This window comes from Cyrtonyx montezumae, unplaced genomic scaffold (assembly GCF_038088225.1).
Source record: "Cyrtonyx montezumae isolate F1298 unplaced genomic scaffold, pur_monq_1.0 scaffold_9, whole genome shotgun sequence".
Classification (NCBI taxonomy): Eukaryota; Metazoa; Chordata; class Aves; order Galliformes; family Odontophoridae; genus Cyrtonyx; species Cyrtonyx montezumae.
The window spans coordinates 2,184,744-2,212,409 of record NW_027072100.1 but is presented as its reverse complement, the minus strand read 5'-3'; the positions used below and the strand labels follow the sequence as shown (position 1 = coordinate 2,212,409).

Genomic DNA, 27,666 nt, shown 5'->3' with positions numbered 1-27,666 from the left:
CAATAAAACCAGGAGCAATGGGCATAAATTGCAACACAGGAAATTTAGATGTACAGAGGAGTTAATCTAGAGGGTAGTTAAATAGTGGCTGTCAAGCCTAAGGAGATGAGGTGATCTCAAACCCTAGAAAAGACTGAAACTCACCTGTGCAAGCTGATCAGCAACTTGCCATCACTAGCTCTACTTTGAGGTAAGGGATGGTACACCAGACAGCCCTTCCTACCAAACTATCTGAACCCATGGACCAAAGAGAGGCAAACACATCAAAACAAAATTACAACTCTAGACTTCAGAACAGTAGACTTTCAGTTGAGAGATGGGCTTAGGGAAGACAAAGCCCAGATAAAGAAGAGACTAACAAGGAATTTGAAGGGCAACAAAAAACAATATCCAGTTCTTTCCCTATTGCATTTATTTTAATGACTTGACATCTCACCTTTATTCTGACACATAGAGCTATGTGTGATGTAGGGTGACCATCTCCTGTCATCTACATTTGGACATAGGTGCATATATATATATGAATATTTAAAGGTTAACTCATACTAAATATGGATTCGTTGTTGTGGCTATCTTTGAGAGACCCAAACTCAGTTAAAACCAATGCTCTCCCGAGGCTGACAATAGATTATTTGCAGAATGGAAAGTAATATAGCAAGCTGCATACCAAGCAACATTTGTGTGGTTTTTTTTTTAAACTTACCCACAGTTCATGCTCCATACCATCTGTTTTAATTGCTTACTAACACTTACTGCTGGAAAATGAATCTCAAAGCATTTCAGCTCTTGTTTTTTGGTGGAGGTTTTTTTTTTTTTTAATACATCCTATCCAATTTCTCATTTTCTTACATTCAGCCTGCTGTATAACACTGACTGAAAGGGGCAGTGGAAAGAGGTATTTCATGGCATACGGAGATGAATCTGTACAGGCAGAGGTGTGAGGGTTTGTTTCCTTTGTTTGTTTGCATTCTTTTGTCCCCCATTCCCTCCTCCTCCCCCCCCACCCCACCCCCCTTGTCTTGTAACACTCACAGCCTTTCAAATATAACTAAATAACTTCAGGAACAGCAATTTGCATCTCAAGGATGACATGGGCTAGCCACAGCACTGGCTTTTGCCAAGAAACCACAAGTGGATACACAAGAAATTTTCATTGACTCAGTGAATACACAGGACCAAATAGATTCACGGCAAAGTCCAAAGCATCTTACTACATAAAACAAGTCAGGCCACAGTCACATCTTTAATAAAAGCACTTTGAGTCAGTGACAGAAAAGATACAGCAGACATGACAACTCTGAAAATCAACCTGGGGTAAAAGTGTACTGCTGACGTTTTCATAGGACCAGTCAAGATCCCTAAACCCAACCATCCCCTCAGTGGCTTCTTCAGCCATCCAACAGCACTAGAAGACTGCTAAAGTAAGTCACCGTTGCCTCACACCCCTACTATTGTTACTGTGGAAGTAGCATAGAAGGGTCTTGGTTCTGATTAAAACCACTGAATAGATTAATCCAGAGAGAACACCAAGGATCACATTGATTCTACAGGAGGCAGATCAAGCAACCTGCAGAAATACTCCTCAGTTCCCCCAGTTTCACAGAATATATTTCAGTTAGTGCATCTTCATGGAGACACCTCCAGCCTTGAAACAGAATTCTAATTCCAACAGCTAACTCCAATAGAGCATGGCAGAAAGCATCCCTCTGCAGAAACTGTTCTGTATTTCATAGATAAGTCTGTTTAAACAGCTGGCCACATGTTTGACAAGAGCAGACATTTAATCTAGTATTCTCTTTTGTCTGTCTCTAATTGGGACATTAGGAGCCAATTAAAGTTGCATAGGATCCTTTTCACTGTGAATTTAGCTAAGTAATCAATTCCAATTCCAAGAGCCAGGGTGATCTTCTTTGTTATAAAAATAAAAAATAAAATAAAAAAAAAGACCCTGAAGCTCCACTGGTAAGTTCTGCAGCACTGAGAGGATGATGGTGAAGGGCTGGTTCTCAGAAACCCAGCACACACTAGAGCTTTGGAAGGTTGCATCCCTGCACTTTGGTCTTTGAATACTGCCACCTGCTCAGTACCGGTAGTGGTCTGGCTTGAAGGGCCCATCCTTTGACAGGCCGAGGTATTTGGCCTGCTTCTCACTCAGTTTTGTCAGCTTCACACACAGCTTGTCCAGATGAGCAGCAGCCACAGCTTCATCCAGCTGGAAAACAAAGCATTGAAACAAGAATATTCAGTCCAGGTCATAGCTGACACTGAAAAATTAACACCTGAAAACCAAGGAGAATTTTACAGATCGACACAGCTCTTTTCTTGACAGCATACAACAACTGCTTGAGTGCAGAAGCATCTACCTTGAGCACAGAACCACCCTCAGATGGAAAATCCCAACTGAATTTGACTCCCTCAAAAGTATGAGACAAACAAATAGATAACCAAGCCCATTTCAATTCCAATTACACATTCACATCCATCCACAGGTAGTTCTTCAGGAACTATCTATCTATACATAGATGCCAAATTTGGTAGAACAGAAAACCCCAGTCGTGTTTATGCTATGAAAACACCTGGGCTTGGACATTCTAGACTATCACCTTAATATTTTAGAGAAATTCTAATACACACGAAAGAACTAATACATCTCCCTTCCAGGTATATTGTCTCTGAGGTGTGAGTGTTAGGAATATTCATTCAAGAATGACTAATTCATCAAGAACATTATTATCTATTGTCATGGTCTTCATGAATATTAAAGCCAAGATAGGCAAGTACATGGAAACACTTCATACCCCACTTTCTGAGCTTTTCTTTATTCCAGGAGTGTCAGACAGCCATGCAAACTCAAGGGAAACAACCAGAAAGTTAGAAGGTATTTAAGTACCACAAGAAGTACAAAAGAGTCTGAAAACAGACAGTAACATGGCAAACTTGCTGCCAAGTCAAACAGGAAGGCAAAGCCATGAAAGTTATTCAAGGAGACAGGACAGCACTGGGAAGGGATGAGCTGCATGTAATAAGTTATCACATCATCTGCAATTCCTGCAAGACATGAACAGCCACTGCTAAGGAAAAAGAGATACAAGATAAGTCTAAATTGCAGCAACAGAGGAAAAAAACCTGGCGATATCTCCTCTAAGATAATCAAATGCATGTAAGTGTTGCAATATAGATGATCATGACATCAACAAAGCAAGCAAGTACTAGATCTCCAGCACGTGTGAACCAGCACATCCTACACAGGAGTGTGCCAACAAGAAAGTAAAGGAACCCTATCATAACAAACATATTAAGATAAAAAATTACACTTGTGGCAAATAATTCAGTACAGCTCAACCTGTTCAGAGTGACGTGGAACTGCCAACAACTGTGAGAACCAACAAGGGCAAGGATATACAATCCAAATGATTAAAAACAATAGATGAAGTGGTTGAAGAACATAGAAGCAAACCATGAAAGCTATAGGATACTACTTAAGAAATTCAAGAAAGAAAACCTAGCTGGAGGGATGGTGTTTAGAATGGGAAACAAGTATGTAAGCTTAGTAGATCATGCCAGAAGAAAATTAAGATTAAAAATTAAATACGTATCTGGTTGAACTGTAGTGATATATTAAGAACTGACAGGTGCGTTTCCAGCACAACTGAGTAAGATTAGATCTACTTGAAAAGGAACTGTTACTGAGTCACCAGTATTTCCCAAATCAGCTTCTCAAACTGCAGCAGAGAAGCTGTTTCACAGTTGCTTCAGCTTATGGACTTCACGATTTACAGAAAGGAAACTGATATTCTTACCTACTGCACACTTAGAATCAGGAACCTGAGCATAAGGAAGGACAGATTTGAAACCAGGAATGCAGATATAACAGTTTGCCTCAAATTTCCAGGAAAACACATTGCAGAAATGCAGGCATGTTTGTAATAGCTAATCACCAAAGGGATAGTCTTGAAAAGACAACACAACGTAAGGTACTTGGCACTTCTTAAGTTTACATTTAGATCTCAAAGCTACTATGCAAAACAAGGAAAGGCACTAGCCCAAAACCAGGGAAGAAAGCTCTTCCATCCATGTTTTGTTGGCTCTGACAAAAAGACAGCTTTATTCATTGAAATTATCTGTGGAGCACAGTGGGTGAAGAGCACTTTGTCACAGCACATGAACCTGAACACATCACTGCCATACGCTGCACAAACATGCAACTCCATTTGTGAGTAACAGATCTGGGCATTGTTTCTCACTTTCAGTTCAAGTATGATTATTAAAAACTGTTGTTCTGGAAGTGTATGAAGCCATATTCTATTAGCAACACTGGGCTCTCTTTTTTCTGAGAATTGTTAACAACGATTTTTCTCTGAAGGTGACTGTGTCAGAGAGCTGGCTGACCAACTCTTGCATCATATTCCTGGTACAACTTGCTTGATTGTTAATGGACAGTTTGGGAAGCTTAAGTTTTTCAGCAAACACTTCATAAATAAGCCCAAGCATACGCTTTATACTTCCCAGATGAAAAGTACTTTCACATTTAGTCTCACACCTGGTTCTATTTCAAAGCAATGGGATTTAACATCAGTATCCTTTTCAATGACCAACTCAAATTCTCATGCTTGTTTTGGAAAATTAAAACCAGGTTAGTTTTATAAAGGAATTTGCAAGTTATGACGCGAACCAGATTTCTCCAAGAGCAAAGAATCCACAGATAAGATTAAAGGGAAGCACGAGGGAATTTGTGTCATTAATATTTTGCGAAGCTATCAGGACCAGATTGTGATAAGCTCTGCTCAGGTGCAAATGGGACCCAGATTCTCTCAACCACAGTGAAGATTCCTCGTTCCACTCCACCTTCAACCCTTCAGGAAGGAGCTTCCTGACTATCCTCAGACAGCAAAGGCTTTCCCAGCACCTTAGTAGAGAGCTGCAGGTCAAGGGGAAAAAAAACCCAAAGGAAGTTCTTTGCAATGACATTCAGTAGGAAAATGAACACAAGCACAAACAAAAAACTGTATCATCATGTATGAAGTTGTTTTCCCTATAAGCTTGCACTTTTCTGCTATCCTAACTCACCTTCTTTGGCAGGAAATGGACTCCAACAGAGTACTTGTCACTATTTGTCCACAGCTCAATCTGTGCCAGCACCTGGTTGGTGAAGGAGTTGCTCATAACGAAACTAGGGTGACCCATGGCACAGCCCAAATTGACCAGCCTGCCTTCTGCTAGCAGTATAATATGACGGCCATTCCTCAATTTATAGCGATCCACCTGGGTGGGGAAAAGAGCAGTGAAAGGTGAGGAACACAAACAGCATTTTAAATCACAGAATCACAGGGGTTAGAAAGCACCTCAAGAGATCACTGAGTCCAATCCCCATCTAAAACAGTACTCTACAATAGGTTGCACAAGTCGGCATTCAGACAGGTCTTGAATCTCCACAGAAGTCACACAAAACTCTGTGGGATCCCTTCCCACATCAACAGTTTAGCAATGGGTTTACAATGCAGATTTCCACTACAATTACAATGCTTCACACAATTCCCAGCCAGAGTTTGGTAAAGGCTGTAACTGCTCTGGACTTCACACAACATGGATCTTAGCATCTACTTCACATGTAATCATTTATCCTATTCTTCTGGTTCTTTCACAAGTGTATCATCTCAGGTGTCTGTGGCAGGGAACACACTGCCTGCAGTAAGATGTAATCCACATACACAATTACAACAACTGGTGTGGAGATACAGGAGAAGCAGCACCTCTGCGTGAAACAGCCCAGAGCACTCGCACTTAATACATAGGTAAGGGCCAGATTTTGCTCAGTCTTCTGAAGTTACTCCCCAGGGAATCCTCCCACTTCAGCAAAGCCTCGATTTACAGTCAAGGTATGCACAGTTTGTCTCCCAGGGACAGGCTGCTGTAGACATCTAACAACTCCTTAGCACTAGGACACCTGAAAACTCTTGTGGTATGACAGCTTGCCTCCCATGATGATGCCAGGCCCAGCTGAGAGCAAGACAAGTCCCAGAGTCAAAATGCAAGAGGATCTATGCACTTATCAAGCAAATCAGGCTACATGCATAGCTGAAAAGAACTGGTAAAATAAACAGCTGTTCTAGACTCTGGCACATCCCCTCTGCTCTGTGAGAAAGACTCAATCTTCATTCAGGCTGATTTTCAGGCTGTGCTGAGGACAAGTGATCAGGCAAACAACATTAGGTCTCAGGACACAGGATACGGGTGCTCAGTTACACAAGAGTCCCAAAGTTCAGGAAACTGTCACTTCATGCACACCTCAACTGTCTGGGCCAGACTGGAATTCTGCAGTGCCTATGCTAGCTTGGCTTCTCTTTTCTGCCAGTTGCTGGCTCTATGCAGAGTGCAGGCAAGGGTGAGAAAAGTTGTTATATTAAATAATAAAGTCTAAAATGAAATGACAATCTGGACCATAAGTTTTAAGAAAGTTCATTAGTCCCTGGTATTTGTTGTTCACCCGTTATATCAAGCATGTGGAAGCATACTAAACCTTGGAAAAGACTGAAAAGGTAACAGTAAACTTTGTTAAAGGTTAACAACGTTTCAGATAAACTCTTCTGTCATAGCATCTATGTGCATCTCACAGTGCAAGACTTAAAAGGGTTCCTTTCCTACAGCTGTATCTGTATGTCTCAAAAGGGAATATGAAGCAATAAGCAAGCCACTTAATTTTGTTCTTACAGCTTTAACATACAGATTAACATACAGATTATCTCTTCTTTAACATACAGATTTTCTTTTCTGAAAGAGTGGTCAGGCACTGGAATGGCCTGCCTAAGGAGGTGGTTGAGGCACCATCCCTAGCGCTGTTCAAGAAGCGTTTAGATGAGGTGCTAAAGGACTTAATTTAGTAGTTGGGTAGAGATAGTGATAGGAGGGTGGTTGGACTAGATGATCTTATAGGTCCTTTCCAACCTTACGAACTTATGAACTTATTATGAACTTATTAAAAGCTATGCTGACCTCAGTTTTATTTTTAACAACACTGCCTTCCAAAAAAAAAAAATTCATTTATTCAGTTCAGTAGTACAGATGTGACAATTTAAACTAGCAACGATCGTTATACTAGAACAGATACTTCACCTTCAGAGGAGATCTGGGCCTCTATTTACCTTCCCCCAACTCTATTTCTGGGGTTTGTATAATACAGATTACTATATTATACTGTATTATTACTATATTTCTCCTGCTCAAGAGCAGTACAGCAAGGCAAGGTTAGCCAGAATTTTTTTTTCACTGGGCAGTATATTTCTTATGGATGCTAATTCTCCAGTGTGGATGGACTACTGACAGTACCCAGTTCACCCAAAAAATACCACTTGCACCATTAGAAGACTATGGAAGGGAGAAAGAAAACAAAGAAGGAAGCAGACAAATCAGAATGCTAAAAAAAAAACACCTGAAAACTACAACAACATTGCTGAGAGTAAACACTGTTTATGGCTATAATTAAGTTTCATTTAATTGTAATACTGCTACAATTAAGTTTCACTGTTTGAATCTGGTGCTTTAAGGGTCAAGATACCATAGCCATGTACTGACCAAACAAATCCCCAGACAGCTGCTGGCTGGTGTACAGAACCACACACCTTTGGTCATTTGCTGACATAAATGATTGAATGCACAAGGCAGTGTGGAAAAATGCATGTTATTAATGTCTTTGTATGGAAAGAAAGTAACGGTCTCTGAGTCAGTACTGTGAAAACAAGCTTCAGCTACGGACAGACAAACCAGTTAATTTACAAGCTCAGTAAACTACTAGAGAATTAAAGTTCAAGTTACACAACTGTTAAGTTCATCTCCATATTGATATAAAGACCTCCTCTCTTCCCCCATCTGCATTTAGCTTACTCTGGCCCTTCTGGTTGCTTTGCAATAAATGACTTATTTGCAGAGCCAAAGCTCATCATTCCTACCCTGACCTTTCCTTCTCCTCAAGAGCTGAATTCATGCTACACATTACTCCAATACCAGAACGCAGCTGAGGGAGACTACAAGTGCAAGCAGATACTCAAAGCAACTTACTAGCTTCTCAGGAATAAGCCTATTTTCTCCTTTTCCTTTGAAAGCAACACATGAGTCAGAATGGCGCATTAAGACATTTTCCTTTCCCAAATATTAAAGATTTCTTCTGCCAGCTCATCACTTGTAAATAGGGACCATATGGTACTGAAAATTACAAGGTTGGACTCTGTTTCACAATTGCACTTTACCTCTAGCTGACATCTAGCAACAAGGCACTCAGCTCTGGTATTAATCCTCAAGATCAAGAGACAGATGTCTTCATAGGAGGTTTGGATCACAGACTTTTTTGCTCTTGCTTTACATTCCCCTCCTTGCTACAGGATATAGAAAATACTGCCAAGTATTAGTAAAAAATCATATTTAAAGAGGCAGTACTTGGTATTACAAAAGGATGTGGGTCACCTCACTTGAAATGAAAGATTTCTAAGGGCTAGTGCTAATGTCACATCTTTACCACAGGAACTGTCCTCTGCTTGAGGCCCCCTTTAAGACTAGGGACAAGACATTTACCTAGCGGGGAGGACACCATGATCAGGAAAGTGGTTTTCCCACAGCAAGGCTCATTTACAAGCACTCCAGGTGTGCTGACTCCTATGATTTCCCCAAATGCAGGAAACTCAATTGCATAACTAGTGGGAGGTGAGGGGGAAATTTTTTTTTTTGGTGGATGAAAAGCTGGGCATGAGCCAGCAGTGTGTGCTCACAGCCTGGAAGGCAAACTGCAGCCTGGGCTGCATCAACAGAGCAGGGGCAGCAGGCAGAGAGGGGACTGTCCTCCCCTGCTCTCAGTGCATCCAGGTCTGGGGCCCCAGCACAAGAAGGACGTGGAGCTGCTGGAGTGGTTCCAGAAGAAGGTCGTGAATATAATCAGAGGGCTGGAGAACCTCTCCTATGAAGAAAGGTTGAGGTAGTTGGACTTGTTAAACTTGGAGAAGAGAAGGCTCTGGGGAGACTTCATTGCAGCATTCCTATACCTGAGGGGATCTTATAAGCAGGAGGGGAAGTGACTTTTTACATGTTTCGATAGTGATAGGACAAGGGAGAACGGCTTTTAGTTTAAAGAGGGAGATGTAGGTTAGATGTGAGGGAGAAGTTCTTTACCCAGAGGCAGTGCAGCCCAGAACTGTGGGCACCACATCCCTGGAGGTGCCTGAGGCTATGGATGGGGCCCCAACCAGCCTAAGCTGGGGGGTGGAGGCAGCCAGATGATAGCAGGAAGGTGGGGGCCTGATGATCTTAGAAGCCCCTTCCAACCTAAGTCATTCTATCATTCCGTGCATGTGTTTGAACACTTCTCAGTCCATGACTTAAGCCAGGGCTGTGCTCCAATTCATTTAAGGAGCACATCCATCACAGAACTGTAGAATGGCTTAGGTTGGAAGGGACCTTAAAGACTATCTAGTTCCAATACCCTTCCCATGGACTTAGTTGCCACTCACCAGATCCACCAATTCTAGCTCCAGTGCAGATGAATTCCCACACCATTGTGAGGGAATGAAGCTGCAGGATATTTCCTTGTTCCTAAACACAAAGTTATATCTCATCTCCATCCGTAAGCAGTAGATAGATAAGGAAGAACACAACAAAAGCCAATTTCCCAATAAATCCTCTCACCTACATCTACCTCTAGATCAAGCTGAAACAGAGGTGGTCCATTCATGGATGGACTTGCTGTTGTTGTTGTTTTTTAATATATACAAACTTTAGCCTAAAGTATTTTTACATGTGTATTTTATTTTGTGTCACCTACAGCACCCTGGACAACATCCTGTATTAACAGGTACCTTCTTTGGGTCACTCTGAACCTCCTGCTTGCAATAGCAATGCTTTACAGAACGTAACAGAGAGACTGAGGATAGGAAGGAGGTAAGTTTTCAGCATTAAACCATATGGACCACTTTGACCCTTCTCCAACCTTTTAAAACTAAAACATTTGTTTTGAACCAAACGCTTTTAATAGTTTTCATGTCTTGGATTACACTGTATCTCATTGTTCAGGGCACCTAATATGTTTGTGACAGGCCTGGTTCTCACAAGAACAGGAACTGCTGCTTCCTCCAGCACTAACATTCAATTTTTCACATGGACTTTTAAGAGTCACACTCAATGGTATGGGCAGGTAGTTTGTATGTTCCCACATTAACATCCATTTTAGCCTTTGACAATGTTTATAAACAGTCCCAATTTTAAAACCTTTTAAAACCTGAGCTATCCAAAAGCAAGCACTTAGCTACAGATTTTCTAGGACAGAAGGTAAGATGAAGTCAGCTCCACACTAAGGTCATGGGCAAGAGCAGGCACAAACATAGTGAGAACTTGAGAGCGCAACCTCATACTTAGTTCAATCCACACTTACTGCTTTAACAACAAACATGACACTGAAAAGACTCTCACAGCTGCTCAGCAAGTTTGGTGTGGGTGGCCAATAAGCCACAGGAGGGTTATGAAAACTGGAAAGACAGACCTACTAAGACATACACCTAGATGTGGTTAAAAAAAAAAAGTAATAAACCTGTCCCAGAATCCCACTGTGAGCAAAAGTTACCTCTTCAAGAGGTAACCAGAAGTTCTACACCAAGTTAAAAAGAGCCTGGTTATGTTCTCCCTCAATGGCTGCGCTATAACAAAAAAGTTTAAATTTAGTGTTGTTTCTCTGTTTAAGGACACAGCTGAAAAGTTGACTTTTTTAGATCTCTGCTTTCCTGTGTGACTATAGCCACAGTTTGAAGTAAATACATGGTGAGAATGCAAGCTGAGCAAGGATAAAACATCCTGCCTTTCTCTGCCCACACACAGACTTCTGGTCTCCACAGGTTTCTAAAATGAAGCCACTGAGTCTGAATGAGAAGCCTGAATTTGGCAGAGCTCCACAGAGGCTTTCCTGAGGATTTAATTTCAAAACAAAAAATGCTTTGAAAACAAAGGTGTGAAAATTTCAAATCCGGACAGAATCCCAGAACACATTCCCCTGAGATTCATTATAACACTAGCACTCTGCATTAGGTCCAAGACTATTCTGGTACAGCACAGCTACATGAGCAAGCAGCTTCCTTTGAGGAAATTGAGATCAGCCACCAGGGAATCCACAGGCTCTGTTCCCAAGAAGTTTTATAAGGTCTTTAATGGTCTGTTCTGCATTCATCATCTAGCTTTTTTTTTTTTTAATTGAGTTATGGCATTAATTTCAGATGGTGGCTATAAAAAGGCACATTTTCATACCTCATCCATTCCCCAAATATTAAGGTTGACCTCCTGTAAGGAACGAATTTGATGCAATCAGCTATGAGAACATCACTACGGAATAGGCTCCTGTTTGCCCAGAAAGTGAGAATTCACAAAGATGGATCCATACTAGGCACCTCTTGTCAGGTCCCAGGCACTTGTTGGAACCAGTTGCTTTAATATCAATAAAAGACTATTACATGCAGCTTGTACTCTCTTGCCCTTTTAGTCTGGAACAATTTGCATTAAGATTACCGTAGAGCAAACCTGGCTTCCCAAAAACAAAATTAAAAATAATAATAAAAGCTAGAATGTAAAGAATAGAAGCATCTGAAGAGAAATGCCACTCATTCTGGCAGTAGATACTGACTTACTATCAGTTCTTTCTAACAGAATGCCTTCTACAAGGGCTGTCTCACCTGAGGTTTAACATTTACCACCTCTACTGCATTTTCATTCAGCCACTTTGCATCAACTTCCACATCAAAATGACCAATATTACACACTATGGCATCATCCTTCATCTGCTCAAAGTGCCTGAGGGAAGAAAAAAAAAGTTGTATCAGAAGTTGATTCAGCACCAAGGAAATATTCCTTCTCCAAATCCAGGAGATGCTTTGGTCCCTAGCTTTGCTCAAGGAGAAATGAAGAGTTCCTGGACCGCTGACTGCAGTTGATTTTCACAGACATGATGCATGGGTCTTCGTGATCTTCTAGACATGCAAAACCTACTGGAAAATGCTTCTAGAAAAGGATTTTTAAGGGTGGAGGAGATTACTGAAGATAAATTGTTATTCCAGCACAGAAAGTTAAACTAACTTTTTTAGTTGGTCGCTACTAAAATATCTGCAGCTACTCTGCTCTTTCCTACATGGAATGAATCTCTTTCTCCATTACCTTAGTTTCCAGCAGCTTCACATCTCCAGAGACTAACAGCTTCACCTCCTCCCACTTAATCTGACCTTGCACTACAACACATACAACCCTAACGGCAAACACAGAAATGAGTCAGTGCGGAGGGACTATAAACTGAAATTTAAGGAGTGATAATAAAAAACCTGCAGGGTAGTTTATGGAGAACGGATTAGTTTCAAGATTGTTGTGTGTATTCACACATGGAATCACTTTCAATCTTCACCTACCTCTCCTTCTGTTCACATTTATCAACAGAATTCAAAATAACAGAATTAACAATTAATAACAGCGTTCAGGCCCACCCTCTCATTTTCTTAAAGTCTCTATGCCATTTGTTTCTCCAGCACTGTAAGACAGGAATAAATGCAACGTAGCAGCATCCAACAGAGCAGAAAAACTGAAGTCCCAATTCCTCATTAAATTAATTCTATCCCTCATGACATTGCTGGCAAGTTATGACTATATAAAAATTTAACTGCACCAGTGTGTTTTCACTGAAGCAAATGGCTAGATCATACCTGCCCTGAACAATGTCAGTGCAGCCAGTAGTTGTAACAAAGATATTGCCTTCCTTGCAAGCCTCCTCCATTGTAGTAACTTCATAACCTGAAAATGAGAGGAAAAAAAATAATTATCCCCCAACCCAATCACCAGATATTGTTCAAAAATGGGCTGCTATACTGAGTGAAGCACAGAGAAAAAATTATGAGTAATAGAAGGTTATGCCAATGTTTAATCTATGGAGAATGCATGTTAGTGGATGTACTTTCCTTACACTAAATATCAAGGCAGCACAAAAATGTGTCCCTCACTACTGTGAGTTATCTATGCATCCAATGCCCTGCAACCAAAGGTGTAGTGTCTGCCACAGCTCTTAGATTAGATTCAGGGCTTGTTTGACAAGGAAAATGCATCCACAGTGTACCTGCAGGTTCCAATCACGTATGAATACAAATGGAATAAACTGGTACTAAAAAGAGCAAAATGAAGCAGCCACAGAATAGTTGGAGTATAGCTTTGAGAGTGTGCTGCAAGCACAGCTTCACATTGGAAAGGCAGAGTGGCATAAACCTACAAAAGTGTCCAACAAATACAAGGTCTGCTGTTCTGTGCAAATACTCTAGTGAAGTCTCAACCTACACTGAAGGTAGAGTTGCTCAACTTGAAGATAATTAACTCATTCAAAACCAGATGTACAGCATTATGAAATAGAGGGCTTCCCCAACTATTGTATTTTTATCTTTGACTCCAAACATATCTTCAAGGTCTACAACAACAGAAGCTGTAAGGAAGGAGTTTGCTGCGTGCTCAGTTAAACAAAGGGAGCATCACCTCAACAACACAGAGGCGGAAACCCACTGAAAATTTCTTGACTATCATTTACTGCTCTACATCAACACAGTAATACCCTCTTCGGACACAGTAATTTCTGTATGTTCCATTCTCACCTTCCATAGCTGCCTGCAGTGCATTGATGGGATCAATTTCAGTGATGATGACTCTTGCTCCAAAGCTCCGCAGGGCCTGAGCGCAGCCTTTGCCCACATCACCATAACCTGCCACCACTGCTACTTTTCCAGCAATCATGACATCTGTTGCACGCTTGATACCATCAATGAGGGACTCCCGGCAACCATAAAGGTTATCAAATTTGCTCTGAAGAAGAAATAGGAGCAGTTTTAGAACAGAGTAAAATTCACTCAAGTAAAATCTCCTTGGAGAAGCAAAATGGATTTATGCATGCATACACAATCAGGATGCAGTCAGCTAAACATTAACTACGGTGAGGGATGAGAAGATAATTTGGCTTGATGTTTTTCACTTATCCATTTTCAACCTATATAGTAATGCCACATACAGGCTTCAGCATGGCCCTGGTGAGAAACATTTCATACATAAAATAAATGAAAATAAAGGAAATCTCTCCTACTAGTACCATAGGAAGCTGGCACAGAGTCAAAACACCAAACTGGAAGAGCAATATCTGTCATGCAGTTGCATGTCTTCCTGAAAGTCCATAACCACAGCTCATACAAATCTTTTACTGAACAAATCCTCAACAGTGCTTGAAAATAAGCACTTGTCTGGCACTAGAATGAAGTCAGTTCAATTCAAGTCCATTTCAAAGGCTTTTTTAGAAACATCTGAATTTCCAAATCTACTAAACAGTGTTAGCAGTTAATGTGCAGGAGGCAAAGATTTAGGTGAAAAGGATGCATAGGAACTTTCAAAATCAACTGATTTTCAGCCCACTAGCTATGGAAAAAAGATGCCAGACGCACCTCTGAACAGAGACAAGACAGCCTTCAAACAACAATTTGCAGAGAAAGCAGACAACCCCATTGAGAAATGCCATTCCCAATAGGGTCACATTTGAGACTGAGGTTAGTCTTGAAGTATTAAACAGCCAAACTGCACTCAAACAGTTTGTGCTTTAAAGTGCCATTTTTCCCAGGCAAACTACTGGCAGGAACCATTACCACATTGTTTCACTATGAAAACTGTTTGGAACGGAACAACACAGTGACTCAACAAGCACCTAGAGACTTGTTCTAAAAACATCTGGATACATAAGCATCATGCACACCTAAAAAACCCACTATAATTCATCTGCATTCAAAATCATCATCACTCTCAACACCATTCCTTTCTCTTTCTTCAGTTCACCGGGACTTGTCATGGGAAGCAGAAATACAGCTAAACGGGATATAAACACTTTCTCCTCTATCCTTAGCAATTGTTGCTTGCAGAAATATCTTTTCCCACCACAAACTCATGCAGGTCACTCACTCTGTTTTGCAGCTGTTAGTTGCCTGTGGCTTTAAGCCATGCAGTGATGACCTGTTATTTGACAAACTCCCTGTAGTCTAACTACAATTTCCAGAGATGTCTTTGTATTATTAAAGTGTGAAAGAAATAACGCACATCCGTGCACACAAACAAGCCCTGAACATTCTAAAAATGGGATATTTACAATGACATGTCACACCAGAGACATCATGGACTCACTTCAGAGATATGCTGAAAACCTGTTCAGTTCCACATCTAGAATATCTCAGCAAGAGAAAGAATACTTGCAGGGGACGTGAAGGACAGAAACTGTTTTTACTTTTGCTGTCTCAGAGCTTGCTTCACGAGGCCTTTCTGGCTATAAGACTCTAATTGACAACTGCAAATCACCTCGATGGTTGTCACGGCACCTCAATGTCTCTGTTTATGGTTGAAAAGATAAGCAGAAATAGGGGCAAGGAGTCTTTTTCAGGGTATGGCTTCGAGAAGCTGATCACTGCAAAGGACAATAATACTTGTACATGGCACCGAAGCTGCTACTCCCTGCTGATTTATCTGTTGGGCCAGATGTGTTACACAAACTGAGAACAAAACTTAGAAATAGGGGTGGGCATAAATCAAACTAATAAACCTGTCAGTAAGAAAGCAGGATGGACATCCTGTTGTCCCAGAAAGATAACCAAACAGATGTCTCTCTCTTCAGGAATAATGAGGAGCTCTCCCCCTTCAAGTTTGAAAAATTTACAGCAAAGTTGACCCTTAGGTTTAATCCCCTCAATAATCAGAGTTTGGAATGTGATGAATATGCATGTGCTATACCTTTAAATATGTACTTGTTTCTATCTTTTGTGTGCACGTTTGGTGCAGCTATCCTCCAGGTACCCAGCACTGTAACGGGGGGTAACAGCTGCTTGACATAACTCATTAGTGTGTCAAGTTGCTCGGTAGGTTTTCTTGGCATCACTAAACCAAAGACTTTGAAGAAGAGACTTCCCTGAGGGAGAAATCTCTTTGGAAGAACCACTCCACCCCCTTTGTGTCAGGTATACACATAATCAAAGAATCTTGTCTCCCTCCTTTATATTGGAGCGTGACAGGGGAATAACAACATACCAGCACCAAACCAGTTAGCACAACATAGCATAAGTGCTTTAACTACAGTACCTTGGTGACAGAGTCATTAACATTGATAGCTGGCACCTTCAGGGTCCCACTGGCCTTCATCTTGTACAGGTTGTGAACTCCAGTGGTTGTCTCTTCTGAAATACCTCGAATTCCTATGGGCAGAGTAAAATGATTTATCTTTGGTTGGATTGAATGCCACTGCAAACCAACAGATCCAAGTGGCAGCAGCATCTTTCAGAGGCTTAAGTTATAAAAATCTTTGCAGGAAGCAGGGACAACATCAGAACCCTCATCTGAATCCTCAACTGGTACTTTGAAGTTTCAAATAAATTTTCACCCACACAGCTATTGAAGTAGGAGGATAAAGTAATCTCTGAAAAAATAGAAAGGGACAGTTCTAGATCAGAAGATCAGGAAAGATAGCACTAATCTATTTTCTCATAAATGGAGCAAACCGCAGAGTTTGGATGTTCACACTTAAGTGATGTCTCTAAAGCCTGTTCCACACTGGCAAGGTGGCTTGAAAGGAGATGAGAGATAAACAAGCTTAAGTCTAAAGTACTTGAAGCAGCTGAGAAAAAAAATCAAATTCAGTTCATAATTCTCGATCCTGCTGTCAGTAATCAGCTGCAGCTCTGATTAAATATTCTCTACACACTCCAAATTTAGGCATTAACTATATGAAAATTCCGATATTCAGAAAATTCAGAAACATCAGATAAGGAACATGACCTTGATATGACAGTAACTGTCACAAAGTAACCTCACTTCAAATAACACCCAAAAGCCAAATCTGTAAACACATCCCTGCTCACCATTCAAACCATACATGGTATGAAGTCTAGATATTTCTCCCCACTACCATTTAAGTAATATCTCACTGCAAGCAAATTGTCTAATTGCTATACCTAAGTATTCAGAATGCTGCTCAAAGCCCATCTGCACAAAAAAAGCAGTGATGATTTGTGACAATCAATAAACCTGAAATTCACCTATGCAGTTGAGCTGCATTTCCATTGCAGAGGTTATGGGGACTGAGTTTGTTCTTTAAGATCTGAAAGCACACTACAAGTCAACTAATTTGTCACTGTATGAAGTGGTGTGGGAAAATAGAGAAATTCTGCTAAACCAAGCTGATACCACCACCAAGAGCAATATCTCTGTGTAGAGGTCCGTATGACACTTGGAGGAGCTGATCTGGATTTGTTCATGAAAACTTGAAAACAGTGAACACTTAGTTTGACATTTACCTGAGAGCTGGGAGAAGGTACTCCAGACAAGCAACCACTGAAGCTGATCTCACAGAATAAAACTGAAGGGATGTTCTGCTTGGAAGCAGAACAATTTTACAGGCATTTTAATAGGAAAAACTTAAAGGAAAAAGCAGCATTCATAAAACGTTCAGATCAACTGAAAAAGGTGAGAGCCCAGGGTCACCCTTATGGCAGTATGCAGGAACAGACAGATCCTTTCCACGCTGTTTTTCCCAGTGCTTCTCCCTTAACACGTTAACCAGCTCCCACACAGACTTATCCACAGCCTACCCACCGAGCTCCCGGTGCTTCAGCCTTCCCACTTCACAAACAGCAAAGCAGAGATGCCAGAGGACCTGTCCCACACCACGAGGGCAGTGCTGGCAGAGGCCACGCTCCCCAGCAGCAGCCAAGGGGAGGGCGCAGGACCAACAATCCACCATAACGCAGGCTGTTAATCCATGGGGATTGAAGCGTTCCGGTCCGGCCAAGCACATAGCACACCGCAGGGCCCTGCAGGCACAGGGAGGTTTCTTGTGGCCGCAGAGCTGAATTAAGTCAGAAAGACAAAATCCGTTCGAGCCCTCTTCCAAGTTCGAGGCTTCCACGGCCCGGCCCGGGCAGCGCGGCCGGAGCCGCCGCGGGGCGACAGCGCCCCCTAGCGCCGCGCCCACGACACCGCCGCCACCTCCGGCCGCCCCGCGCGGGAGCGCGTTCCGTGACGCGACGCGTCTGCGTCCCCAGCAGCAGTCTGTCAGCACGGACAGCCCGCGACCGCCGCGCTCCTCACTTGGTGACGTGCTGAGACGGCTAAGCTCACGTTTGGCACGTTGAGGGCACAGTGGTAGGGGGCAGGACAATCTGAAGAACGGCATCCGGTGCGTGGTGAAACAAAGCACCTTTCCACAGAGCAGCGTTCTTCCAGTGCAACTGCCTCCATCAACGACAGTCACTCCAGTTCAAAGGAAACCTTTGGGAGGTGATGGCAAAAATCTCAGGTTGAACACTGCCCTCTCTTCTGGACATCTGCTAAAGAGAGGCTTAGCAGACTGTCTTTTAAACTGTGCTAAATTAACCTCGCGTTACGTACCTCAGCAGCTTCCCTCCCCCGAGCCTGCCTGCCCCCAGCTGACATACACTGCTGGTCCCAGCTACCTTGAAACTGTGCCAAATGAAGCCCCTCATTTCAGGGCCTGAGCAACTTCCTAATGACTCCAGAACAGAGAAGGGCCTAGAGCATGGAAAAAAAAGTTGAAGCAATACAAAGAAGTCTTGCTGAACATTCAGACCTGCTTTACACTCCTGTATGGCCTGCATGATCAATGAGCAAGTCTGCCCTAGTGGATCACCAACAATACAATCTTCTCAGCACTCTCTGAACAACACTCTTTAGCAGAGATGTCAGAAATGATCCATGCATGAGTTCAGATGACTTTCTTCAGTAGAGAAGTCCTTCCCTTCCTGCCTTTATTTATCTTCCTACCTTTATTTATCTTGGTTTTAAGAGCATTCAGCTTAGCAGAACAAGGCAGTAGCACAAAGGCCATTCTGCCCTCTAACGGCAGCCATGCTTAGGGGTGAGGGGGAGCTTGCTGAGCATTTCCATGCAGCAGAACACTGCTCCTATTTCAAGTACACTTGAATGCACTACAGAGTCCTATTTTCAGTTGCTGGTCGTACACTAGGACTGAACTAACTTCTGTATAGATTACATAGGGCTGCAGCATGGAAGACAGCTCCCTTCGAAATTAGGTCAGGAAACCTGCCCAACCTTCACATAGCAAATGACACACTGCTGTTCATCACCGTGCTTAGCTCAGCTCCATGCACTAACATTCTGTTCACTTCTCAGCTATCCCCACGTCTCTGGAGAGAACAATAGCATCCTGCACTCACAGTTCAGCCCCGCTAAATGCTGTGCATGCTCTAACATTGCTGTTCTCCTTCCTCTTCCCACAATGGAGTCTGTGGACTGTGACATTAATTCATTTTCAGTGACTTTCAAATATCACCACTGCCCCTTACAATTTATTAACCACAGTTATCAAGGCACAAAAAAATGGCTGCTGTGCAGTTTATTTGAATCAGTCTCCACAGCAAAGAGCCAAGTGCAGATCTTAAGTGCAATCAAAGCTCTACTCACAGGGTCCCATTCTGGAAGCCTTTCTGCTCCTTAGAACCACGGGACTGGGTGATAAACCAGACCAAGTTCTGTCACCTTCCACAGAGATCAGTCTCAATTTGCTGAACTGCTGCAAGGAGGCTTCTCAACTACAGTCAGTGCAGATAGCACACATTATGGCAAGGGAAATGTTGACAAGTATGACGTTATCTAGGTCCTTCAAAAACCCAGGTGAAGAGTCACTCCTCTGAATTGGGATGGCAGACCAGAGATGGATGCCAATACAGGAGACAGCCACCGTCCTGCTGGAACATATCATGCTAGATCCTTGCACAACAGGAGTGCAAGACAAATAAGAGGACACAAAAGGCTGCAGGTATGCAAAGTTCAGTGCAAGCATTCTCAGGAATAAAGACACAAATTGAGCTGCATGCACTTGATTGGGGAACAACTCTGCTAAACAGAACACAAGTAATGGAAAAATGCATTTGGGGCCTGTCACAATTCCAGGGAGACATGATTAGCTGTAGATTCCTTGCCAATAAATGGCAGGAAAGCAACAAGTCATGAAATTCACACAGAGGCAACCCAGAAGAAAGTAAAAGAGGCTGCTGGTGAGCCATACACCAATTTCCATTGCATTACAGTTCACTGCTGGAGAACATGAGGGTGAGGGTCAAAGAGAAAGCAAAGCTTGTCATACAGAAGCAGGTTCCTCTTTTCCATGCCACCCTACCCATACAAGCACACAGATGGGCAGGAAGCCCAGCATCTTTCCTTCACACAGCCATGTCCTGACTACTTCTGATTTGTCCCTGTTAAAGCAGTACAGCTCAAAAAAGCTGATCCAGCAGGTTTCTACAGCAACCCAACCTGTAAGGGCCAAGAATTAAAAGCAGAACACCCAACAGTAATCAGTTTAGTTTCCCCTCCACACGCCTACCCAATTATCTCCAAATCCTAGATCAAACATGTCCTCCAGCAACAATAGGCCTCTGTGGTTTGCAGCAGCACATATGACTGAGTCTGGCAGAGCAAAGCTGCTGCCACAGCTGCCCAGCACAAATCAGCCTGCTACTGCGAGTTGTGCCAAATTCCCCTTAGATAAGTCTTTTTTACAAATAACATGTGCTAGCAACACCATACCATTTTACTAGCTTACACCAAAGGTATAATCAACAAAGCAACAGTCCCAACCCTGACTCTATCAGCACCTTTGCTGATAAATGAGACAAGTCAATACCTTGCAATTCATGTACTGTGGAAAACCATCCCCTTTCCAAGAAAACCTACAGGTTGTCATGAGTTGATCTAAAGGCACACTGAGAGGACAGGGAACAAAAAAAAAAGCACCAATGTTAAAAAATGTTAATTGCACACAGACATCAAGCAATTCTAAAACCCCAGCCCATTTCCAGAAAGCTCTTGGCTGGTCAGCACCCCTACTTGTCATTCAGGTAAAGGATACTGTGAATAAAGGCCAGAAGGACAGTCAGTGTAATGTAAGTACTACAAAGCAGAATGGAAACAACAGCTCACACAGGAAAGAGATTCTGCTCTTGCACTGTAAGCAGTTTTCACAGATACACCCATAGCCTGCTTGCACATGCCTTTCCAACCTTCCCACAGACCTTTTAGCAAGGCAGGGAATTCCCACAAAAAAAGAGGGAAACTGGCCTCCCCGGTAGAACTGTACCTGACAAAAACTGCAAGTTACCTTTCAAGAGCTGTGGGTATTTAGTATGAACTAGGTTGGTAAGATCTCCACCATCATCCAAAATCATGTTGAGGGGCTGCCCGTCCTTGAAGTACAGGGTCTGCTCAATGCACCACAAATACTCCTCGTCCGTTTCTCCTTTCCAGGCGAACACTACACAGGAATAAACACACACAATTAATTTCTCACTGAGCAAATAGCAAAACGAAGATTTCATCAGCAGCACTCAGCAACAGAGCTGACAAACAGATGATTATCTGTGCCTGCAGGCCAGAAGAGACATCTTTATTGGAAAGAAGATCAAGATCTCGAAGTGAGAAGACGTTAAATCATTTTTCCCTCTGTTCATGAACGTGATCAAAACTGAGACTTCATTGCCCTCCTCATTATTAAACATTAAGGGAGAAAAATCAAAGTAAACTAGAGCAGACCTGCATCTACAATGCCCCACTTGCTCCCTTAATTCACCACGGTACTGGGAATTACAAATAGCCACAGGATATATTAATACAAACAAATGAAAACACAACTACACCATTTCTAATACAGCAGAAAAAATGCACCAGATTTCAGTATGAACAAAAGCACCAGACCAGAAATTCTCCAGCAACTTTAAAATCCAGTTTCTGGCACAGTGCTAAAATCCATGCTGCTGGACACCCTCTGATCTTATCAGGGCATATTTCTAGACTGGTACATCTACTACCAACAACATGCCTGAACAACTGACACATATCTATCAGTACTTCTGCCTTTCCAGGCATTTGTACCTGCTTAATTTGTACCTATGCTAAAGCCCTGTTGGTACTCAGCTACTCCAACATACTAAGCACATGACCTACATGCCCTAGCACTGGACACCTGATAAATAGCTGTGTTTCTGCTGCTTACACAAAAAACCTCAGCTTTGAGCCACAGAGCCAGCCCTGCAGCTGCCCTTTCTACACAAGTGTGCATCAGTATCCTTCACTGTCTACAAAGGATCAGCATTCCTCCCACGTCTCTAGGTTCACCAAGTGAAGTGTAATATTAACAACAAGAGCAAGTTCCACCAAATAAGGATACCAAAGGTAGAAGCCAAAAGGTCAGATACACACTGCACCCACAGACTGCTCTTCAGTTGAGTTTTGAGTGTTAAAAGCAGCGAGGGACACAATATCCTAACATCTAGACCTAGGAAGTCGCTGCTGGTTCTTCGACACCACGTGCTAGACACAGGCAGGAGGTGATACCCATACCTAGTAATACCACAGGAGCTAATGAAGGAATCACTTTCTTCTGTTACTTAAAATGGATCACAGTCGGGGAAAGACCTGTCACAAAAGCTAACTTGTCGCAGTAGCTAAAGACACCTCCCAAAGCAAAGAACTAGGCTGCCAGAAAACAAATTTTGCCTCTACTAACACTCTTCCCCAAACCCTGTTTTCAGCAAGCTTGCTGGAAAGGACTAAACACCAGTCTATACACACCTACACACCAATTTCTAATTACCCAGCCCACTTAATCATCTTAGCAAACAGGCTTAAAATTGGTAACATACAGCCCAGCTCTTGCGTAGCCTAACACCTGCTCAGCCATTGTCAGGCATGCTACACTGCCTGGAGCAACGCAGCTTGAATCAAACATCCTGTTTTGTAACAGACACTGGCTTTCCACAGGTTATTTCTATCCTGAAGCTTACTCAGAAGAGCTTGATTTAGTTTGAACAGGCTCTATACCCCAATTCAAATCCAAATTAGAATAGAGAAAACTTACCAGGGATGCCAGCTTTTGCAATCGCAGCTGCAGCGTGGTCCTGAGTGGAAAAAATGTTGCAGCTTGACCATTGTACCTGGAAAACAACTCAAGCTTTATTTGCTGAACAAAGTTCTGAGATATCACGAACTCTATTCGAACACAAAAAGGAACAAGAGCAGAAAAGTATATTAGTGCAAATTCCTGCCTTCCTAAACAAAATTAATAGGGAAACTAAAGTATTTGACTAGGACAAGGAGAATAGTGCCACGTCGAAGGATAACAGAGCTACAGCTGTGCCACATATTCAGCCATCTCTTTACTCATGACAGCTTGTGCCAGATAGCCAGCCAGATGTTCAGCTACAGATGTTCAGGAAAAGCACAGTACGATGGGTTTAGAAAGTTTTCATCAGTGAAGTTCAGATTTTCAGTAAAGGATAAGGCCATGCAGCAATACACCAACTGGCACCTGAGAAAGTCAGAAATGCAGCTGAAACGCTGCACACTACCAACAGACATTCTCTTGAGATTATGCTCCCACAGCTCCCACTCTGTTCTCCAGTCATGGAAGCTTTTCCAGCTGAGCTAAGCACTTCCCACAGATTTCATAACTAGGCTCAGGCACCTAGAAAAGCAACAGAACATCACTGAGTTGCATTAAAAAGGGCCTGCACACCCACTGAGCTCCCCAATAGTGGCTCCCAGGTCCACCCTGTAACCAGGAGCCACACACTGGAGCTCTTGCTCTGCTCCTTATAGCGCTGACCAGCAGGTGGGTACCTGCACAGTGATTTAAAATAGACCTTAAGGAGAAAGGAGGCAGTCAGGCACAAGTCTTTAACCTGCTTTCAGATCTTCATCCCAGTGTCTAAAGAACTAACATTTCAAACCAATGGCTGCAGAAGCAAGCCCTGTTTCCTCCCATGAGAGTCTTCCCAACCAACACTTTTTAGTAACAACAGACCTGGAACGAGCACACACCTATGCATCCTTCTCACTTGTCTTTTTCTGATTTCCCTCCATATCAGTAGAGAGAAAACCAGAAGACATCACGAAATTCGAAGTATACCAAATATCTACACACCACTTACACTTGAAAAGTGGTTTGTATTGAGTGTGTCTATATTGCATCCTCAGACCCGTAACACTAGTCCGTGGTAATGGAACAGACCCAAGAATAACTGGTATACCTGATGGGTTCAGAGCCTAACACTCACATCACACTGGTTATGAAGAGAATGCAATGCTAGAATTTTAGAACTTACGTAGACTGAAGGCAAACAGAACTTACTCCACCTTTGTCAGTTTAACCATAAGAAAGGATACCAAGACTATTACATTGCAGTGAGCTATTTCCTCACTATTATAGAACAGCTTGGGTTGGAAGAGACCTTGACGATCATCTAGCTCCAACCACCCCAAACCACACCCAAAAAGAGGCTGGAAGGGATACACAGGATATAGTTCCACTGCAGTTACTTTCCTCCCTCCCATGGCACCCACACTGTGGTGGGCTGAATCCAAACTCAAAGCAGGCTGAACATGCAGGCATCAGGACAAGAAAGGAGCTCACAATCAAGCACCAAGGTAACACAACAGCAGACATCTTCAAGGCACAGCCCTAGCTTATGCTTAGAGGAACCAGATCACTGAAGGGACCTCCCTGAATGACTTGGATGAATCCCATATGACATTGAATTTGGGCCACATTCAGACTAAAGGAGTTTAGCTGTATTTAAGAAAGCACACAACTGCTGCCTGAGCCAGCCACTCTGGGATACAGCAAAAACAGGAACAGCAAACAGCTTCCGAGAACTCAGCAAGCACTGCTTGCTTTTAAATCCTGAGAAGGGACAAAGTTACATACGTAATAGTAGGCACAAAGCCAGGACTATATCCACATCAAAGTTCTCCCTCAGCACTGCACTAGCACAACAGCTCTGACCAGGACAGTCTCCATACACAACAGCACATGCTGCCACAGCATCCTGGCTAGATCTATCCCCATAATTTCCACTTTTTGGGGTTTTTTTGGAAGAAATTCTTTATCTATTGGAGGGAGCTTCCCCTTTTTCCAGTGCCTCTGGGTAAGCATTACATGGCTCAATACTTTTAATCATTCTCAGGCACAGAACCAATATAGGACTATCTGTGGGCAGCCAGGGTGCATGCAGCTAAACTTCAGGACAAAGGAATTTCACATCACAAATCATGCTTAACATAATCTACCACTGAACTCCCCACTCAGCACATGAGCTATTTGGATTGTGCTGAGATGCTCTGTGCAGTGATCACTCAGCCATGATGTTTGGGCTCCATTCTGCAAGACAGGCACACGGCATGACACAGTAGAGGGCTTACAGGTGTCTGAGCCTTTAAGATGGACCAGGGTAATTGGTCCACAATCACACAGTGAGTGTGAAGCCAGTGGAGTCCACACCTGCCATCATTCAACCACATTGCCTCTGAGGTGTTTTCTGCATGGCTGAAGGGCTAAGCTGGAACTCTCAGACAGCCTCATAAGTTTCTGCTGAATTTGAGGGCTCAGTGCAATTTTTAATACAAGCTAATCCATCCTGCAGGCAGTTTCCAGAGCTTCAGCATTACCAACAACAACACTGCATGCCCAAGCACAACACAGTGCACAGGAGCAGCTCCTAGCACCACTGCTCGGGGCGCTGCACACAGCCCACAGAGCTGCTGAAGCCAGCAACCCAGTCCAGAACTGGCACTTTTGAAGCTGCAGTTTGTCCAGAGAAAAGAAAAATACTGCATCCCAGGGGCTGTGCATTACAGCTGATGAGGTTTTTGCTTAAGGGAAGAAGAGATAATCCATCCATGCAGAACACAGTCTCTTCTAAAAACGCAGACAAATTTGACAGGATCCCCTGCGATTGTTATATAAACTGAAGCAGTGCCCCAGGCAGAGCATTACTTAAGAGAAATCTGAAGGAGAGACACAGAGAGACATTACCTCAGCTCCCAGCTTTATAAGGGTCTCTATGAGAACCGCTGTCTGCACGGTCATATGGAGGCAGCCGGCGATGCGCGCACCTTTCAGCGGCTTCGAGGCAGCGTACATCTCCCGCATCTTCATCAGCCCCGGCATCTCATTCTCCGCAATCTCAATGGCCTTGCGACCCCAGTCCGCAAGGCTGATGTCAGCTGCAAGAGAAGGAGGACAGGTGTCAGAGTTTAAATAGCAGAGGCCTTGCTATTCCTCCTCACACTTGTGGATAGGCATCAGCTGCAACAGCTGAAGCGAGCACCAAGCAACAGCTGGGAAATAGAGCTGGGGAAAAATGGGCCCCAACCATCGTACCCCCCTGCTTTTGCAATACAGTGCATAGACCTTTAAACAAGTTCAGATCAAACAGCCACAGAACAACAAAGCTCCAGTACAGCTACATTAACCTATTGCTCAGGAGTCCTGGAGCCCATTCATTAAGTCCCAAATTTAATCACCCATTTCTGCAGATACTGCCCAAGTCTCTGACAGTTCCAGAGACTTCCTTCCACAATAGAAAGACTTGCACGCAGGGGAGGGATTGCCTGTAAAGTCACGGCTTCTGCAAGTGGGAACACACACAGCACGCTCCCTGTTGGGCACTGAGCCCAGTCCCATCTGCCAGTAAGGCCCCAGCTGCAGGGCTCCCACCGTGGCTCCACAAAGATAGCTTCCAAAGCACCATTAGTCACAATCTACTTTACCTCTCCAAGAAAGCTCTTTCATAAAAAAGTTCACCAAAAATTAAACAGGAGATTTCTAACAGTATACAGCACAAGGAGGAGAACGCTGCACCTGCAGCAGGTCCAACTCCAGCCTCACCTACAGCAGCTGGACAGCCAGCACGCAGGCACACTGCTCTGCAGCACCAGCCAGCACCAACGCCCCAGCACCCGGACAGCTCTTCCAGGGGCCTCGGGACAGTGTCGTTTCAGTAATAGCACGGTCAGAGAGCTTTCTTTCATCTACCTAGTGATCACACTGAGTCAGCGTGCCTGGTTTCATGCAGACATGTTAATTGCATTTTATTCCAAAGCGATGCCCAGGGGGCATTAAGCCCACGTGCCTGGGCGTTACACCCAACAGAGGCGAAAAAAGGCCCAGGAGACGGACAGCCACCGGAGCAGTGATGACAACGGGGAAGCGGGGCAGGGGATGTTCTTGAATCTCACCCTTCGTAAGGCTGCACAGACTTCCCAGAGCGTGCTTAAAAATATCCCGTAGTATTCGGGGTTCACAGCCCCGACGCTTTGTTTTTTTTTAAACGAATGGTCTTTTTTTTTATTTATTTTTATTAAACCTCCAAAGCCCCACAGCTCTTCAGAGCGGCGGTCGTTCCGGGCTTTCCCCACTCGCACCGCCTCCCGCCGGGGGCAGAGCCCCGGGCGCATCGGCTTTGCCGCGCTCGGTCCCGGCGGTGCTCGGGCAGCGGCCGCTCCCGCAGCTCGGAGACGGCTTCACGCTCGCACCCCGGCCCCGAGCCGCAGCCACCCTCCCAGGCAGCCGCGTTCAGCCGAGACCCGGAGCGGCCCGCTGCGGCCCGGCCTCACCACCGACCCCACTGCCGCAGCAGCAGCTCGGCCCGGCCCCGCCGCCCCGCGCCCTCACCGCTCCTCCGGGAGCGGCGGGAGCACCGCGGGGCCGGACCGGGCGGGCGGTGCGCACTCACCCACTTTGTAGGGCAGCCTGTCCGACATGCCGGCGGCGGCGAGAGCGGGAAGAGGAGG

General features: G+C 43.6%; 1 protein-coding gene across 1 annotated transcript; it reads right to left on the bottom strand.

The window, feature by feature from the left end:
• Nucleotides 1-1,224: 1,224 nt before the first annotated feature.
• On the bottom strand, nucleotides 1,225-27,666 carry AHCY (adenosylhomocysteinase). The gene is made up of 10 exons (XM_065754579.1): nucleotides 27,609-27,666; nucleotides 25,907-26,097; nucleotides 22,952-23,027; nucleotides 21,197-21,349; nucleotides 16,144-16,256; nucleotides 13,638-13,845; nucleotides 12,708-12,795; nucleotides 11,694-11,811; nucleotides 5,068-5,262; nucleotides 1,225-2,212 (listed from the first exon to the last, which is right to left on the bottom strand). The coding sequence occupies exons 1-10, from the start codon at nucleotides 27,634-27,636 to the stop codon at nucleotides 2,081-2,083; spliced, it is 1,302 nt and encodes a 433-aa protein (XP_065610651.1). The 5' UTR covers nucleotides 27,637-27,666; the 3' UTR covers nucleotides 1,225-2,080.

Coding starts and splice junctions, on each gene's coding strand:
- AHCY (XM_065754579.1), bottom strand. CDS start 27,636: ATGTCGGACAGGCTGCCCTACAAAGTGG. Junction 13,846..16,143: donor TTAATGACTCTGTCACCAAG/GTACTGTAGTTA, acceptor TTTCTTCTTCAG/AGCAAATTTGATAACCTTTA. Junction 12,796..13,637: donor ACTGCAGGCAGCTATGGAAG/GTGAGAATGGAA, acceptor TCTCATTTTCAG/GTTATGAAGTTACTACAATG.